The 17,795-nt window shown below is 27.1% G+C and overlaps 1 protein-coding gene across 3 annotated transcripts; it reads right to left on the bottom strand.

Moving 5' to 3' along the window:
- Positions 1-1,967: 1,967 nt before the first annotated feature.
- Positions 1,968-6,245, bottom strand: LOC110650436 (uncharacterized). 3 transcript variants are annotated; one of them, XM_021805391.2, is made up of 6 exons: positions 5,962-6,245; positions 5,623-5,657; positions 4,765-5,550; positions 3,426-3,505; positions 2,749-3,013; positions 1,968-2,644 (listed from the first exon to the last, which is right to left on the bottom strand). In XM_021805391.2, exons 3-6 carry the CDS (start codon positions 5,519-5,521, stop codon positions 2,382-2,384), a joined length of 1,365 nt encoding a protein of 454 aa, XP_021661083.2. In that variant the 5' UTR covers positions 5,522-5,550; positions 5,623-5,657; positions 5,962-6,245; the 3' UTR covers positions 1,968-2,381. The 3 variants fall into 3 exon arrangements, with proteins under 3 accessions (XP_021661083.2, XP_021661084.2, XP_058007282.1); XM_021805392.2 differs by lacking the exon at positions 5,962-6,245 and adding an exon at positions 5,734-5,951; XM_058151299.1 differs by lacking the exon at positions 5,962-6,245 and adding an exon at positions 5,734-5,951 and having other exon boundaries at positions 4,765-5,657.
- Positions 6,246-17,795: the final 11,550 nt, after the last annotated feature.

The following is a 17,795-nucleotide window of genomic DNA, read 5'->3' as shown; positions in this document are numbered from 1 at the left end:
TTTTTTTTTTCCTTTTTTTAATTTTTTTTTTCTTGGAGAATAAGTTAATAAATACGTAGATGCTTCCAAATTTTTTAAATGGTCAACTTTTTGAAATAAAATTTCGGCTTTTTTTTTAATTCATAATCTGAAATATTTGTAATTTTGTTTATACTGATTTTCTGTTTTTAATTATTATGAACAAAAATAAATCTCTTCCATTATTTTAATGTGCAATTTATTAAGATTAGATCCAATTACAATACCATTATGATAGTCTTGTGATTAATTTAGTAAAATAATCTTATCTCACTCTGATTTGAATTTCTGTATAAATATAATAATTAAATATTATTTTTACTTAAGAGTGTAATAAAAAGTGATCGTGAATTGTCCGATAATTTACCTCATTAGATGTTATCTCGAGTTTAATAATAGATTTCTCCTTATGAGATTAAGTTAAATTAAACACATTAATTGATAACATCAGACTTTAATACTCTGTTTGGATATAGGGAAAAGGGAGAGGAAATAAAATAAACAAAAAAAATAAATTGGGATTGTTACTTTTCATTGTTTGAAAATGAACGGAAAATAAAAAAGGAGGAAGAATAAAAATTATTTTGCTCTTGTTATTTTCTCTCCAAATTAGAGAGAAAATAAAGTAATTAAAAGAAAAAAATTATATTTCAATTAATGAAATTAATATATACTCTTATTTTTTTATTTTAACTTTTTAAATAATTTACAAAACTAGGAGTAGAATAATCATTTAAAAGAAAAAATACTATTTTATTTTCCTTCTTATTTCTTTCTAAATATGAGAAAATAAATTTTATTTTCTTTCTCCTCACTATTTTTTTTTTCCATTTCAGATAAAGAGGGAGAAAATAAAAAATAAAAAATATTTTCCTTTTATTATTTTTCTTCCTCCCCCGTTATATATCCAAACATAGTACAAATTTAAGGAAGTTATAACCGTCATACTCGGAGAGTTTTCAACTAAATTAATGAAAAAATAATTAAATTAAATTTTTATAAATTTTTAGTTTTTAAAAATACTAATAATTAAAAATTAATTTTATTTAAAAAAAAATGGTATCTTTTTCTTAAGATAATAATTGGATAGGTATATATTGAGCGGCTGATTGAAAAGCAAGGTAGGCAAGGTACTACAAACCATTTGCAAAATGCAAGGCTGAGTGACGTTGCTAAGCTACTTTATTTTGAATCTAATTTTTCATTAATTTTAGGTATTATTTTCACACTGCAATAATCATAATAACTAATGAAGAAAAATAAAATTAAAAAAAAAAAAAAGACTTTGAGTGGTTTATACATAAATTAGTTTTTGGCTTGCATAATATGTCAATTTATTTACTTTGTTTCATGAAATAATTTTATAAAATAATATTTGTATTTTTATAAAATATAGTAAGAATATAATTATAATTTTTTTCCAATTTTATATTTACACTTTCATATTCTATGTTTTAATTGGGAAAGTAATATTTGCATTATCTTCTAATATGTTCATTAATTAAAATAGTTTGTTGAAATTAATAGTTTAAAAAATTGGTTAAACTAATAATTCATTTAAAGTTTTAAAACCTATCTATTTAATACATAAATCTTACATATTTATATTTTATATCTATAATAAATCAGTTCTAAGCAAGAATTTCCCGATCACTATGGATTTTTACCAAGATAAGCTTGAGAATGAATCACTACCAATATAAACATTCAAAGCTTAGAAATAGATAAATATAGTATAGATAAGTGATAATAAAATTGTCTCCAAAACTATAAGGTCTTGAATTTCCGAATGGAAGATAATTGTAAAAAATTAAAAAAAAAAAAAAGAATAAACCAATATTAGTTAATTTCCTAAAGCCTCAATCTTGATCCTTTACCATTAGGTTAAGATCTCATTACCAAATGGACAATAGAATTAATACTACCATTTAGATGATGAAATCATGATTAAAAAAGAAAAGAATGTACATTTATATATTCAGAAAGATAGATGTTACAACATGTACATTGTGTTCAATGGTTCCAAAAAAATCTGTAAATTACAACCCAGTTACAATACAAACAGAAGCCATTTAAAAACAGGCTCACCAATAATCTCAACCTCTTATACATACTGAACGTTTGGGTAAAGAATTGGAATTTCTAGGCAGGGGATCAATAATTTTATTGGTAATTGTATATATGTCAGAAGGCATAATTCATTCAAGAACCAGTCAGATCAAATTGGTTCAAGACTCACATGAGAAGTTTCTATAGTAACTTAAGGACAGAAGTTAATTCTGTAACTAGAGATAAATCGGGCAAATCAAACTGAACTGATTCGTGCAGTGTTCTTTTTTTCAAACTATTGTTGATTTACTTACTCAAATGCGAAGGTAACCGCTTCTTTCTTCACCGCCTCCATGGGTTTTGTAGAGAAATGACTTCCTGTTGAAGGACCAGCTTCTTTTTGTAGCCCACCTCCTCCTCCAAGAAGCTAATCGACCGTAAAGTAAAGGGAAAAGGAAACACATAAGCACGAGAATTAGCATTACCAGACAGAGCAACATGACATTACGGAAACCATCTTGCAATTCTGGGTCCTTTTGTCCTGTCCATGGAACTCCCCCAACATTCATGCCAAACACTGTCAAGAGAGTGCAGAGAGAGTGATTGATATTAGATGCTACTTGAAATCAACTTTTGAAGATTTTAACCAAACCAAAGATTATATAGATAAGAAGCATTTACCTCCAGTAATTATAGACAATGGAAGGAATACAATTGAAAGGAATGAAAGATAATACAGTTTCTTATTTATTTGCTCCGACTGCCAGCTATCCAGACCTGCCTGAATTGCTGTGACACGATTTGCAATAAACCCCACATTCTCTTTTAGCCTCCTCAGCCGTCCCATTAACTCATCTAGGGAGTTAATGTCTTTATTGGCAAACCATCTCTTTGAAGAGCATTTTTCTTTTACTCGAGGAAATACTTGCTCCCCTTGTGCAATCACCTAATTTCAGTTAAAATACAAGGTTTAAACACAACTATTTTAGTTTTATATTTGTTAGAGCCAAACATAATGACAAAACTTCCATCCACGTACATTCCTTAAAATGATAAAAGATCATTAAGGAGAAGAAAACGTCCAATATAAATAGGCAAAATGTTGTTGGCGAAGTTAAAGCGGGCTGATATGAAAACTGAAGTGCTTTAACTCAATGATGTAGAGACTCCTAAAAGAATTCGACATAATTGGTCAAAGGCTTCATGCTTTCTGCTGTTCTGTTTCTGGTCTTGAATTTGCATACTCACTAACCAACTCTTAATTATGGTTGATTACCAAGCAACTAAATTGAATAAATTTCTCTTCCAATATTTCTGTTCCAAATCAGGAATTAGATAAATTGGGTTGGAGAACCTACCTGCAGCAGACGCTGCAGATTAAGATGCATTTTGGGGAATCTTCTATCATCTAGCATTTGTTTCTTCAAAGCAAAACTACCTGCAACATATCACAAAAACAGTGCTTAGCTTCATTCCAAGAGTTAAAACAAAGCATGAAACTCCAAGCAGTGAGCAATGAACCAGTGAGAAAGAAGCAACCCTCTACAATTGCTAAAAGCATAAAACTGGCTCTGATCAAACTTTCTTGACAGTACCAAAAGGTTTACTTAATTCAGATATCAATCGGTATCCAGATGCTTACCTTAAAAGCATCAAACTGCCAACCTAAATATCCTTTAATTTAAATTTGTGTGTCATGATAGCTTAATAAGAATGTCTTCAGTTCAGATGCCATACTTATATTTTTAATAATTTGATACCAATTATAGTTCAAATAATCCCTCATCCGAAAATATATTTCAATCTACTACGCTGAGCTTAATATTACTCAGTGTTACAAGTATTTTGATGGAACACATTGCATCAGAATCAGACAACATAAAGTTGTGTATTATACTTGGAGACAAGAAACAATCATTCTGATTTGATTACCATTTGCAATATTTACACATCACAATGAATACATCAACAGAAGCTCAAAGAGCTTAACAATGGATATAATCCACATAGAAGCTTCATATGGGAACAACCATAGCCATATGTAACCATCCGAGAATAAACAAAACCAATTGCTCTTACAAAAAAAAAATACAGGTTTTCATTTCCCTGGTTGTGTAAATTAATGAAGTTCAAGAGATCAACAATTGCAGAGATTTAAATTTAAAAAAAAAAATGTCCCAATGATGAAGAGTTTCCACAATGCTGGACTTTTTTACACAAAGAGCTTATCGCTTTCTCAGTAGATTTTGCATTTGGAAAAGAATAATATGTTGTCCTACTAGATTCGTCTTTGAAATTAGACAGTGTCCATAAATATTTATCATTTTTCTTAATAAAAATTATCAGAAGAACCTGTTAAACTAAAGGATAACTTTTAATTGTAACATTTATCAAATTACCAACTGCAATATCTCAGATGATTCTTTATTTCAAGCGAGAAGATATGAAGCATAAAAGAACAATAAAAAAAATAAAAAATAAAATAAATTAACAATCCTTCAAGATCAATAAAATAATTACCAGTTTATTGTTCTTAGAAAATGAATGAATAATATGAGCATAAAAGAACCATGAACCCTACGGTTTTAACTAAAAACCACAAACCGTACACAGTTTAACTATCTTCATAACCACTAGTCCTCTAATCAGTAGCATAAGAAAGATAGAGCATAATACAGTACGAAAACTCGATTTTACCTTTGTCAAGTTCGATCTCCACAGCATCTAGCTCTATCTCAAGTTTAGTCACAACATCCTGAAGTTGATCTACATGTGTGTCAATAATGTGAACAACAAGGTTTGAGACAGCTCTTGGAACAGGATTATCAGCCTCCTCAGAGTGGTTCATTGTTAGTAAGAACTCAAGAACATGCTCCTTAATCACAATTCCACCCCCCTTCTTTTGCTCCCCTTCGTGGTGAGGGGGAGTCTCCACGCTAGGAATCTCCGAGAGTAGAGATTGACCCATTGGTGAGAAACCCAATCTTGGAACACGGCCTAATGACACAGTAATTACTGAATTCTCAGTAACTCTAGCAGCTAATCTAAATGTAAAATCGCTAGAAGGAGGACCAGCAGAATTAACTCTAAACACAAGTGCCCCATCAACATAATTACAAGAGGGTCCATTGCTAACTAGTGACAAGATGTCTTGGAGTTTCAAAGGAGGGCAAAGAACATCAATTAGGCATTGTGCAGATAGTGAAAGTTTCTGATTACTTTTTGGAAGTTCTACATGGTACCAACAGAATTCATTCCCCCTGCCTTCAGCAAGATCCCATTCTTTGTTGTAAAATTTTCCGAAACCATCAAATATATAGGCTCTTTGTCTCACCATGCCTGGAAAGCGGGATCGTCGAAAGGGGTTACGCATAAGAGGAATGTCCCCAGAGGGTTCTCTGTCCATCTCCTCAGCATCCCCACCTCCCATTGAAGATTCCCTAGCTAGATCCATTACTTTTACAGCCCAATCAACATGCAATCCTAAAAAAAACACATTCGCCAACCAACTCAGAAGGAGGAGTATAATACAACCAAATAAAACAGATGGTTTACCTCGTTGAAAAGGTTAAAAATTGGCAAGACAACGCCTGAAATAAGAAAACCCAGATCAAGAAATTAGCCAAAACCAGAAAAGATCATCCACAGAGACAAGATAATAAATACCCAGAATTCCTCTAATGGCATGCGTTGATAATAAAGACTGGCGGGTTAACGACCAGACAGGATTGAACTCTTGAAAGAAAATAAAAAATTGGCAAGGTTTGTTCAGAATATTTTAAAAAACAGAAATTGTCCGGAGGAAACGAAGATACAACGTGTTGGTCAATTTCTGAGAAACCTCCAAGAAAACATTTCCCCCACAAAAAATAATCTGCCAAAGGTTTTACTTACCCATAAGGGTGTAAAACAATGACATGTGCTTGAAGGTGTATGACAATAGGTAATATAATAAGATATCTTTAGATTCTGCCATGAAATTTGGAGGTGCAGGTGATAAGAGTTACAGCAGGCTACAGGATTGGTGTTTGTTTGCTGCAACAATTTAGGACTGCAGCTTAAAATAGGCACCTTTTTCTGATGGCGGATGCAATGAGAAGTCTTTTTTTGATTAGTAGTCAGGGGAATGCGAACGCTGTTTTTCTTCAAGTTTTCCCTCTATGATTTGAAATTTTATCCATAATTACTAAATTTCTATATAAAAATTTACGGTTTTCATGAAGAATATATATTTGGGATGTATAATTATAATCAATACAATATGATACTGTTCCAAAATTAACTTTTTAATTTTTATATTATCATTATTGATAAATATAAGATTTTAAAAAATTAAAATATTTTATAAAATAATATTACATAATATTTCAATGCATCAAACATATTTCACCTTCTCAATATAATAGACTAATTTCTATTGACGCTCATAAGAATATAATGAATTTAATTATTCTACCTAATGAAATTTGAGTTTCACATTAAGAATATGAATATTTTAAGACTAGAGATGGAAAATTTCTGCATATAATTGAAATGTTTCAATGAAACATCAACAATTATTTCTTAGTTAACAAAGAAAATTATTCTTGCCCCACATAGGACAAATCTCAAACCTTAAAAATGGTAGTACAAAATATAAAAATACAAAACAAAATTATATATTTATAGCTCAAATTATAAAATTATAGAACAATTACATTATTAAGATTTTAATATATGTCTTACATCACAACATTTTCTATTTTTCACATTAGAGAAAAAAATAATTTTTTTATTGCAGTACAAAATCTGATAATACAAAAAAAAAAATTAATGGGTATAAAAATATAAAATTATTATATAAATTAAAAACAAAAGTATTATGAACATTGAAAGTGTCTGATTATCCTTTTAAAAATTATCATAAGCTTCTTTTTTTTTTTTCAGAAATAGAAATTGGTTTTATTGATTAATATGGGCTTGTATAGCCCAATACAAAAAGAGCCCATGGCCCAAAAGCGAACCTAACTAACTAGTATGTTTATTTTATTTCAGCCCAATAAGAAAGCCTAAGGCTCGTTACAAACAAACCCTAACAGAGATGAATTTTCGTTCAAAACCAGAGACCCAAATGGCAAAATAAGGTAGCATTGTAAATCTCCAATCAACCTGAAGCACCGAACACGGCTGAGGTGTTTGAAACAAAGGGTTCCCGAGGAAAAACACCCTAAGGGAAATAGAGGGCCAAGTTAGGCATCCGAGTAGAGATCGAAATTCAAGGCCATGCATGGCAAAAATAAAGGATAGGGTAGTGCTCTGTCCATCTCACCCTCATTTTAGGTTTTGAGGGACCAGAAAGCTATTAAGGCAGTGCTATAAACATCCCCAAGGTACACTTCTCTATTAGAGAGCCAATAACATTAAAGGTGGAACTTCAACACCATAGCTCAATAAGCAAACACACACACACCAAACATACAATCAAAGAGAACCAAGAAGATCTTCCAAATACCGTCTCTAAAACAGCACTAGATTTGCAGCAATAAAATCCAAAACCTGACTTTTACAACACACCCTGAAAAGCGGGGAGGGAAGAATCCACTTCCAAGCGAAGGAGAAGTCCCATCTGCCTGTAAAGAGTTGACAGAGAAAGGGACAGTAAACCCTAAATATGAAAAAGAAACAAGAGAGAAACTCTATGTCTAAAATCCAGAGAGGAGGAGATTCTGACCACTGCGACCACAATTTGATATGGGTTGAATTTCAAATTTTCATCTCTCGTCATTAGATGTTGGAATTTACAAATAGGTGTTTGTGGGTGATAGGATTGGTGCCGCAGTATTAAATTCAAAGCTTATTGGAGTGAGCTATCATGTTCCTATATTTTTCAAATTTTATGTTCTGAAACATCTGGGGAGCAATGAAGAGGAAATTTTCCAGCTAGCAAAGCAAGGTTTTCTAAATAATTTTATGATAAAATGTCAAAAATTCTTGCAGTCATGATGCACCTCCTTATTGACTGGTTATAGTTAATATGAAATATTGTTTTCCCAGAAGCAAGTTGATTTTAAATAACTAACATGAATACGGGGAATTTTTTTTTTTTTTTTAATTTATGCGTTATCAAATAAAAACTTAACCTAAAAACTCATTAAATCATTAATTAATAAGTGGGAACAATTTTTTTTTTTAATATTTAAATCCTTTTAATTAGATGGCCAATTGATGCCTGCCTTGGCATTTCAATCCTTTTAAACAAAAACTTGACATTTTAATCCTTGTTGGGATATATAAAATGAAGATATTTTAATTAAGCCTTATCATCTCTGAAGCAATGGCTTCAGAATTTTAGAATATGTTTAGGGGTGTGCAAACGGTCGGTTCGGTTCCGAACTGAACCGAATCAATAAAACTGAAAATCTAATATCAAAAATTTTAAAATCCGAATCGAACTGATTGATAAGAGAAAATCGAACCGAATCGAACCGATAAATATCGGTTCGGTTAGATTTTAAACCGATCAAATCGAAATTTATAAAATTTCATATTTTTAATATTAAATCTAAATAATAAAAACATAAAAACAAAAAAAAATTAGAAATCAAAACTCAAAAATCTTAAGGTTCGGTTCAGTTTTCTTTGATTTCGGTTCGGTTCGATTCGGTTCGGTTCGGTTTTTTTATTTTTTTTATGAAAATAACCTAACCGAACCGATTATCTGAAATTATCAAAATTATAAACCGAACCAAACCGATCAAATTTTAAAACAGAACCGATTGAACCGAATTAATCGATTCGGTTTGATTTTTCAATTTAAACCGAAAATTACTCTCTCCTAAATATGTTTGCTACTACTGGTGAAATTACTATTAAAAGAATTTATTTTTTTTTAAATATATTAATTATGAAGTTTAAAAAATAATTTAAATTTAAATTTAATAAATTTCAATAATAATAATACAAAAATAATAAAATATTTTTTTAAATTATTTGTTAATGATATTTAAAATGATATTATCATTAAAATAATAATTTAACTCTCTAAAAATTATTTTATAATTTTAATATTTTTATAATTAAAATTTATTAAATTTAATTTTAAATTACACTTTTAATATTTTATAATTAATATATTTTAAAAAGTGATATTCTCTGCAGCTATTTCAGCAGTTAGGTTTTGGCAGAATAAAAAAACCCGGAAATCTTCGTGGAAGAAACAGAGCAACCCAATGCAAGAACCCAGCAGTAGTATAACTAGCATAAATTTAATAAAATTTATTTTTTTTTATATTTACTTAAATTCTAATATTTTGATTTTATTAAATTTATAATTTTTTTGAGCAATTAAATTAATAATTGATAACTATAATATTTTTATTTAATTATTTATTTTTAATATTTACATATCCAATTTAATTTTTTAATAAAATTACATTTTTATCACTTTCATAAATTAATAGTCATAAATTACAAATCAATAATCATTTTATGTAATTTATTTTTTAAAATTTGATCATTGAAATTCATAACATATAATCACAATACTCTCATTTAATACTTTATTTTTAATATTTAAATATCTAATTTAACTTTCTAATATAATTATAATTTTTTTATCACTTTTATAAAATAATAGCCATAAATTACAAATTAATATTCATTTAATGTACTTTATTATTTTATTTTTTAAAATTATAAATTTTACATAATTGATTAAAGAAAAAAGAATTAAAAAGCTTTGTTGTGATTAAAAAAAAAAAGTAAAGATTATTTATGAGATTTAGGTCATGTTCGACAATATTAACAATCCTAATAGTTATTAACTGTTTTAATAACCGTTAATAGTTAATTATTTATATAGTTATTAAAGTAAAAGTATTTAGTAAAAATAGTTGTTAGATTAACCATTTAATATAAAAATAGTTAAAATGCTCCCTCAACTTCTAAAAGTTATGAGGAATAATTTAAGTAAAAAAAATTATTTTTAAAGAAAAATAACTTTATTTTTTTTAAAAAAATCATTTTATTAACTTTAACAATATTATTAAAATGTGAAAATAGTTATATATATATAATATAAACACATATTATTAGTTTAACTTACAACAAACCAATAGAAAATACTTTAAAGAAAAATATTATTTAAAAAAATAATTTTAATAAAAAATATTTGTTAATATATAAATTATTTTCTCCTAAATAAATAAAATTTTAATAATTATTTATCATATTACCTGCAATTCATGAATTATTGTTTTTATAGTGCAATAAGGATGGTTTGGGCTAAGCTTAAAATAAGATCTAAGGCCTCAGATGCAAGACTCTAGCCCCAATACTTAAGTCCAAGTTGACTCAAAATTTAATTAGGTTAAAAAATTAACACTTGGCTGGTCCAATCCCTAAATAGGACCAAGTATAGGCAAGCCACAAAATGTCTGCTTTACATTATTGATTGAGCTGTTGTTTGTTTTATTATTTTTTTTAAATAATAATTTCATTAACCCTCATTATTTTCAATGATTTTCAAAAATATATAATATGAATTATTGCATACGTGCTTTTTCATAGAAGAAGCTAAAAGAAAATGGATACCCTATTAAATGGGGAAGAAAATTGCAACTAAAAATGGAAAATACAGCAAATGTTGACCATTTAGGTTTCACATGACTAGGGGAGAGCAGTTTTCAGTTTAAATCGAAAAATTAAATCGAACCGATTAATTCGGTTTAATCGATTTGGTTTTAAAATTTAATCAGTTCGATTCGATTTATAATTTTGATAATTTCAGTTAATCGATTCGGTTCGGTTATTTTCATAAAAAAAATCAAAAAAACAGAACCGAACCAAAATTATTAATATATATAGGAAATCAAAAAAAATCGAATCAAATTGAATCGAACCGAACCGAAATTAAAGAAAACCAAACCGAACCTTTAGATTTTTGAGTTTTGATTTCTAATTTTTTTGGTTTTTATGTTTTTATTATTTAGATTTAATGTTAAAAATATTAAATTTTATAAATTTTGGTTTGATCAGTTTAAAATCGAATCGAACCGATATTTATCGATTCGATTTAGTTCGATTTTCTCCTATTAATCGGTTCGATTTAATTTTTAAAATTTTTAATTTTTGATTTTCAATTTTATCAGTTCAGTTCGGTTCGGTTCAAACCGAACCGACCGTTTGCACACCCTACACATGATCCCTAGTTTAATGTAGGTCCCATGTCATTGGAGCGCGGCTGTTGACATTAATGAATCATGTCATTATGGGACGGTGGTCCAAACATCAGTTGGTGGTCATGACTGTAGGAAATACATGCCTTATTTTGTTGGGGCATACACTAATTACGACGAACAATGGGGCAGTTCAGAGGCAGAAAATGCTCATTCACCTCACAAGAATTCAGAGTTGGAGTGGAGACTTCTCCCCAAATGCAAGGCAGGACAAATTTTTCCGAAGGCTTATCTTTTTATTTTTTATTTTAATTTATTATCATATAATACAAATTTATTTATTAAAAATTAAATTATAAATTAAAAATATAAATTTTAAACATAATTTTAATATATATATATATATATATTAAAAAATTATAATTTTTAAATACATAAATATATAAAATAAATTACTTTTTAATAAAAACTAATAATATATTACTGTTCCATACAAGTTACGGAGATTGGAGACAGAGAGGCCTTCTCCAATATATTGTATATTGTATAAACACTAGTATATTAAAATTTTTTATTAATAATTTTATTTATTTTTCACTTTTTCTCTAAAATAGAGAAAAATAAACTGTAACACTTTTTATTATTTTTTATTCTTATTTTTTCATTTCTCGCAATTTTTTCTCACTCCAAAATAAAAGAAAAAAAAATTATTTTCTTTTACAACTTTTCTTTCTTTCCCATTCTCTTCCAATCCAAACATAGCATAAAGATGGAAGCCAGTGGAAAAAAGATGGGATGTAAAAAGGGACAAGATCACGTGATGATGATGATGGATGGAGACATAAATTAGAATCTTTTAGCGGTGGATTGGAATCTTCAAGAGCCATTGAATCTTATGCATTTTCTGTGTCTTCCGACTTCCGCCAACCACGTTCATCAAAGCAAATGAACATCCAACTCACTTCACAATTCGCATTAAATAATTTCTTTTTTTTTAATATTTTTTTGATATATAATATTATTCATCTAAAATTGAGTTACATAATTAATCTTCAATTAAAATATTTAATATATAAGTTAAAATATCAGTGCTCAATCGAAAGATCAAAAGGGGTGTGGTCGAGCGGTAGGGGCTCGTTCTCCCTTAAGCAACGTCCCGGGTTCGAACTCAGGGGTTGTGTATGTAGCGCTTTAAAATCTGAGGCCAGCCATCCTGCCCTTCGAGGCACCTGTAGTGAGAGATTAGTCTAGTGACGAAAATGTGTAAAGCGCGAGATCATCGCGAGAATGCATCTAAAAAAAAATAAAAAATAAATTGTGATCAAGACCTAAATCGAATAAAGTAAGATTTAGACTATTCAAATATAATAAATAAAGGTTTGAATAACTAAGACTAGGAAAAAAAAAAATAAAAAACTTGGACTAGTGGGACTGAACAAACACCAATGAATTATCAAAACTGGTATGGATGCTTGCTTGATGGACTGACCATCAACCCCATCAGGTATTAGCTGTACCAATTAATAATCAGAATAGATTCTTAGTTGGAAATCTTAAAATACCAGTTGAGTATCCAAAATTCTCATAAATAATTGAAGCAATTGTTTGGCCCTTAGTATATAAATATGAGAATTATATATTAATTAAGTATATTTATTTTGTTAAAATTACTATTAAATTTTTTTATTATCTAACATCCTTACTTCCAATCAAATTTCTAATTTAAGCGCTAGAGTGATGAACTAATAAGCCACCAACCTCACCTTTTTTTTTATTTTTCGGACTGAATTGGAATTATGATTGGACATCAGAGACTCATAGCAGCATTAATATAATTAATTTTAATTAAAATTTAAAATATTTAATTATTATAATATATAGTTAATAATTGATATTTATTTGTCAATAAATATAAAAGTAGAGATAAGTATTGATTTTAATACAGTGTTGATGAAATGGAGAGAGCCTAATTCCATTTTAAAACACATATCATGGGGATGTATTGTCAAAGCTATATATGACCATAACCTCTCAATGTTTGTTAGAAAAAAAAAAAAAAAATCCAGTCTATAATTCCTCCTTGAAAGTTATAGCAATCAGAAATTATAACCAAATTCCCAGGCTTGATAGCGAATGACTTTGCAAGTCAATAACATAGACTTTTTGGGTCTTTTCTTTATAATTTGGTTCACATTCTAATATGAGCTTATCAAAACCAAATCATTGAAGTTTATTAAGAAATAAAGTCACTGGTTTGCTGCTTTTCCACATTGTTTTAAGCCACTTGTTTTTAATCAAACTCACTTTTCTTCTTTATTTTATTATTATTATTATTTTTAGAGAATAGGAAGAAAGAGCAACGCAAGTTGTATCTTAGGTGTGAGGTACTAATTTGACCATTAGTTCAATAGTATTAAAATTAATTTTTTTAATTATTAATTATTATTAATTTAGTTGATAATATTTATCAATATTTTTAATAATCTTAAAATTCGTGTCTTACTATCCGTTACTCTCGGAATCTATTTAAATAGAGTGAGAAAATAATAAGTAAAGAAAGAGAATGATAAAGAGGAATATAATAAAATAAAATTTCTTATTTGAGAAAGTAAATTAATGAAAAAGGTCATTTAAGTCTGAAGCATAAAAAATTAAAATTTAAAAGGTAAAATAGAGTAAGGTTTAATCTCTTTTATCCTTATTCAAACAAATTTTTAGTAACAAATGATAAATTTTACTATAAATTTTAAAAAAATTAATGGTATGCACAGCTTCCCCCTCTAATTTTCTATGATAAAAATTGATCATCATTAAAATTATGATAATTTTAATAAAATTTTTATTTTTATATAAATTATATACACATTTAATTTACAATTAATATGAGATATCGATATCAAAATATCCCCTGTATTAATTAAGATAGAAGAAAATAAGGCTTCATAGAGTAGACTTGACGTGAATAAAATATTAATTAATTGCCTACCACATATATTGCAGGTCTTCGGCCAATTCTGACGGAGTTTACCCTTATCATGTTGCAATAACATGCAAGGGATGGCCCAGTCAATTCCCATTTTAATTAGAGATTATTTAATTACTTTTTTTTAAAGTTAATTTTGAGATGCATTAAAAATATTTTCAAATTGCTTCAAAATAAATGTAAAATAATTAAATAATCAAGTGTAATATTTATTTATTTTTTCTTATCGTGATTGGGAGTGTTAAATGTATACGATATTATTCTCTTCATCCACTTATATTAAGTTTTTCTAATTTTAATTTTTTATCTACTAAACACAGCAAGGGCCTATTCATTTGGGTAAAATTAGAGTAGTTTTCTAGATTTTTCTAAAAGAATTTAAAAAAAAAAAGTTTTGTATTTTTATGTGTTCATTTTTCAAATGTGAAATTAAAAAAACTATTTTTTTTCATTTTTTCAAAATTTAAGTAAAATTTTAAAAATAATTTTAATTGTTATTTTAAAACATATTTATTTACAGTGATAAAAAAATTAATTGTATTATTATAAAGTAAACAAATAATACTTATTAAAGAAGTTTAAAAATAAAATAAGTTTTTAATATATTTTACAATAATTTATTTTTTAATTATAACAAAGATATGTTCTTTTTTTTTATCTTAATAAATTAGAAAATCATTTTTTATTATTTGCAGTGAAAACTTTTATCATATTTTTTTCTTTTGTTTTACATAAAAAACGAAAAATGAAATTTTTTAGAAAATAAAAAAATAAAAACAGAAAATTATTTTTCATAAGTAAACAGGCCATAACTATTTTTACAATTTTTTGAAATAAATTTTATCACCTCCCCTTTTCCTCTTAATTAAGTGATCATGAAGAGTAATTTAGTTAAATTAAGTAATATTTTATTATAATTTAGGTGAATGAATGAAGAAAATTTCATTTCTTTAATTCAATAAAATAATAAAAGCATCCGTGAAAAACTATTGAATTTAAAGTACTTTTTTGGCATATAACATATTTTATATACCTTTGTTTAAATAATATTATCAAATTTCAATATTTAATTAAATAATATAATCAATTCAGCTCCTAAAAACACAAGTTCTCACAATAAAATGGAAAAAAAATATTATATAAAATGAAATAAATGAGAAAAAAATGAAAAGTCCATAAAAATGAGAAAATTAAATAAATTGAGTAAAATATTGTACTTTATACAACATGGTAGGTGATAGTTCTAATAGGATTTTCTTTTTCTTAAGATTGAAGAAATTTGAGAAGAGAAAAAGGTGGAGAAAAAAGACTAGAGTTTTACAAAATCTAATTCAAAGTACTGAGAAAATTCACTTACTAATTTAGGTAATATTTAGAATTAATATTTACATTAATTATCAAATAATATAAGAGTTTATATTTTATTGACCTCTTTATTTAATGAATAATTTGTAAATTTTACTGTAATTTTTTAATAAGATTAGTGATGTATTTGACTTTAGAATAAAGAACCTATTTTCATCTAAATTTTTTGTTAAAAAAAAATTAGAATATGAAACACATTTAATTAAATATGCAATTATATCTTATTCCAGGAAAAAAAAATATTAAAGTATAAATATTAATAGATTCATTGATTCATTATTTCTTTTTTTAATAAACAGAACACATGCACATATAATTTAGTGATAAAAAATATTATTATTAAAATCATGACAATTTAATGATATATTATAACGATTCATCATTGCATAGACATATTCTTCTAATACAATTATGAAGAACTTATTCTACATATAAAATAAATATTTTTTTTCCTTTTTTTTATCCCTCAGCGAAAAAGATCAGAGTACACTCACTTACACTTTGAACAGTTAAAATAGTTCTCATTCTATATTGATAAGAGATCAAATATTTTTGATAAGAGAAGATTTCATACAAAAATAGTCAAAAATCAAAAGATTAAAATCTCATTTTGATGTATATTAACAAGTATAGAAACTTCAGATTTTACCAATTGGGGTAAAATATAAAAAGTTTTTTAAATCTTTTACCATAAATATAGTCTTATTTATATTAAACAATTCAAACAACTGATAAAAAATTAACACGAATTTCTATTAGTTTTTGCTATACAGAATCTACTAAAAGTGATAAATATAAAACATACTTATGATAATATAGGCCTTACAGAGAAATAAAAGAGGTAATATTTTCTTAAAATGAAGTGCTTTTCCTTAACAATGTTTAATACCTCATAATTAAAATATTGGCTATAATCAATTATTGTAAAGTAAATAAATAAAATTGTCCATTTTTACCCTTTTTCTTAAAAATAATGAGAAATCATCGACTATTTTCTTCTCTTTCTCTTACCTGTTTTTATGATTAAATTAATTAATAATAATTTATTATAAAATTATTTCATTTTATTTATTAAGTTTATTAGTAAAATTATTATATATTTATTTATTTATTATTATTTTATTAATATATTAATTATATAATTAGTTTTTATTTTAATTAGTATATATATTATATTATTATTTTTAATAACAAAATTAAGATACCCATCTGCCCCCCTCCCCAAAGTTCTCTCTCTCTCATCCTCACCGGAAATGGCCATGAAACAGGACTTCGTGGGTCGCAAAAGAGAGCTGGAGTCGAAAGGAGCTAGTGACTGCCAGACTAACGCCTGTCCGGCGTCGGAAATGACTGGAACGAACCTCCAAGGTTTTGGTCACTTTTCTTCTCTCTCCCTGTGAAGATGTTGCTGCTGCCACCGCCGCCCGTTCTGCACCTCGTCCACCTCCGTTTGCATCGCCGAAACTTGCTGTATCTTTGGTCAGCGATGAACTGCCTTCGCCAAAATAATGGAGGGGAGAGGGAAAGCAACGGGAGAAGGGAAAAAGGGGAGAGGACCATGAGGAAAATGATCGAACCTGGAAGTATACACGTCTAGGTTCATTCACTTACTATTATTATTAGTTATAAATTAAATATTTAAAATAATTTTAAAAATTAAAATATAAATAATAATATAATCATATTAAAAATTTATTAGAACTCAAAATTATTTATTTTTAAAATTTCAAATTGTTGCACTCACTAATTATTTGAAATGTAACTGTCTTATATAAGCATAAATGAATAAATAATTTTGTTAATAAATTTAATTGAAAAATTATATAAAAAATAAAATAATTCATTAATTAATTGTCATAAGTTGAGAAAAAGAAAAAAAAAATAAACAAAATTATTTATTTAAGAGAATATTTTTAAATAAAATTAAAATTAAAATTTTTTATTTATATATTATTCAATTAATTATTAAATATATTTAAAATATTAAAAAATAGGGAGGTGAGGCTTATACTTTTAGAATACTAATCTCTTAGTATTATCTAAATCGAAGATTGAGAGTGACACAAAGATTCAGATTCTCTCAACGGTAACTAATTTGAATCCCTGATCTACTGGTAATTTATGATATTTTACAGAGTTGAGGGAGGGCAGTAAACGTTAACATGTAACTTTCTTAGTTGACTAGTAACAGTACTTCCGGATTCTCATCCTGGATTCCCACTAGA

This window comes from Hevea brasiliensis, chromosome 8 (genome assembly GCF_030052815.1).
Source record: "Hevea brasiliensis isolate MT/VB/25A 57/8 chromosome 8, ASM3005281v1, whole genome shotgun sequence".
Lineage (NCBI taxonomy): Eukaryota > Viridiplantae > Streptophyta > Magnoliopsida > Malpighiales > Euphorbiaceae > Hevea > Hevea brasiliensis.
This window is presented reverse-complemented; position numbering and strand designations above follow the sequence as displayed.

Bases quoted from the DNA above. Each gene is read 5' to 3' on its own strand.
- LOC110650436 (XM_021805391.2), bottom strand. From the start codon at position 5,521: ATGGATCTAGCTAGGGAATCTTCAATGGGAGGTGGGGATGCTGAGGAG. The intron at 3,506-4,764 runs GTAAAATCGAGT...GATATGTTGCAG, and splicing joins GGAGATCGAACTTGACAAAG to GTAGTTTTGCTTTGAAGAAA. The intron at 3,014-3,425 runs GTAGGTTCTCCA...AACTGAAATTAG, and splicing joins ATCTGCAGCGTCTGCTGCAG to GTGATTGCACAAGGGGAGCA.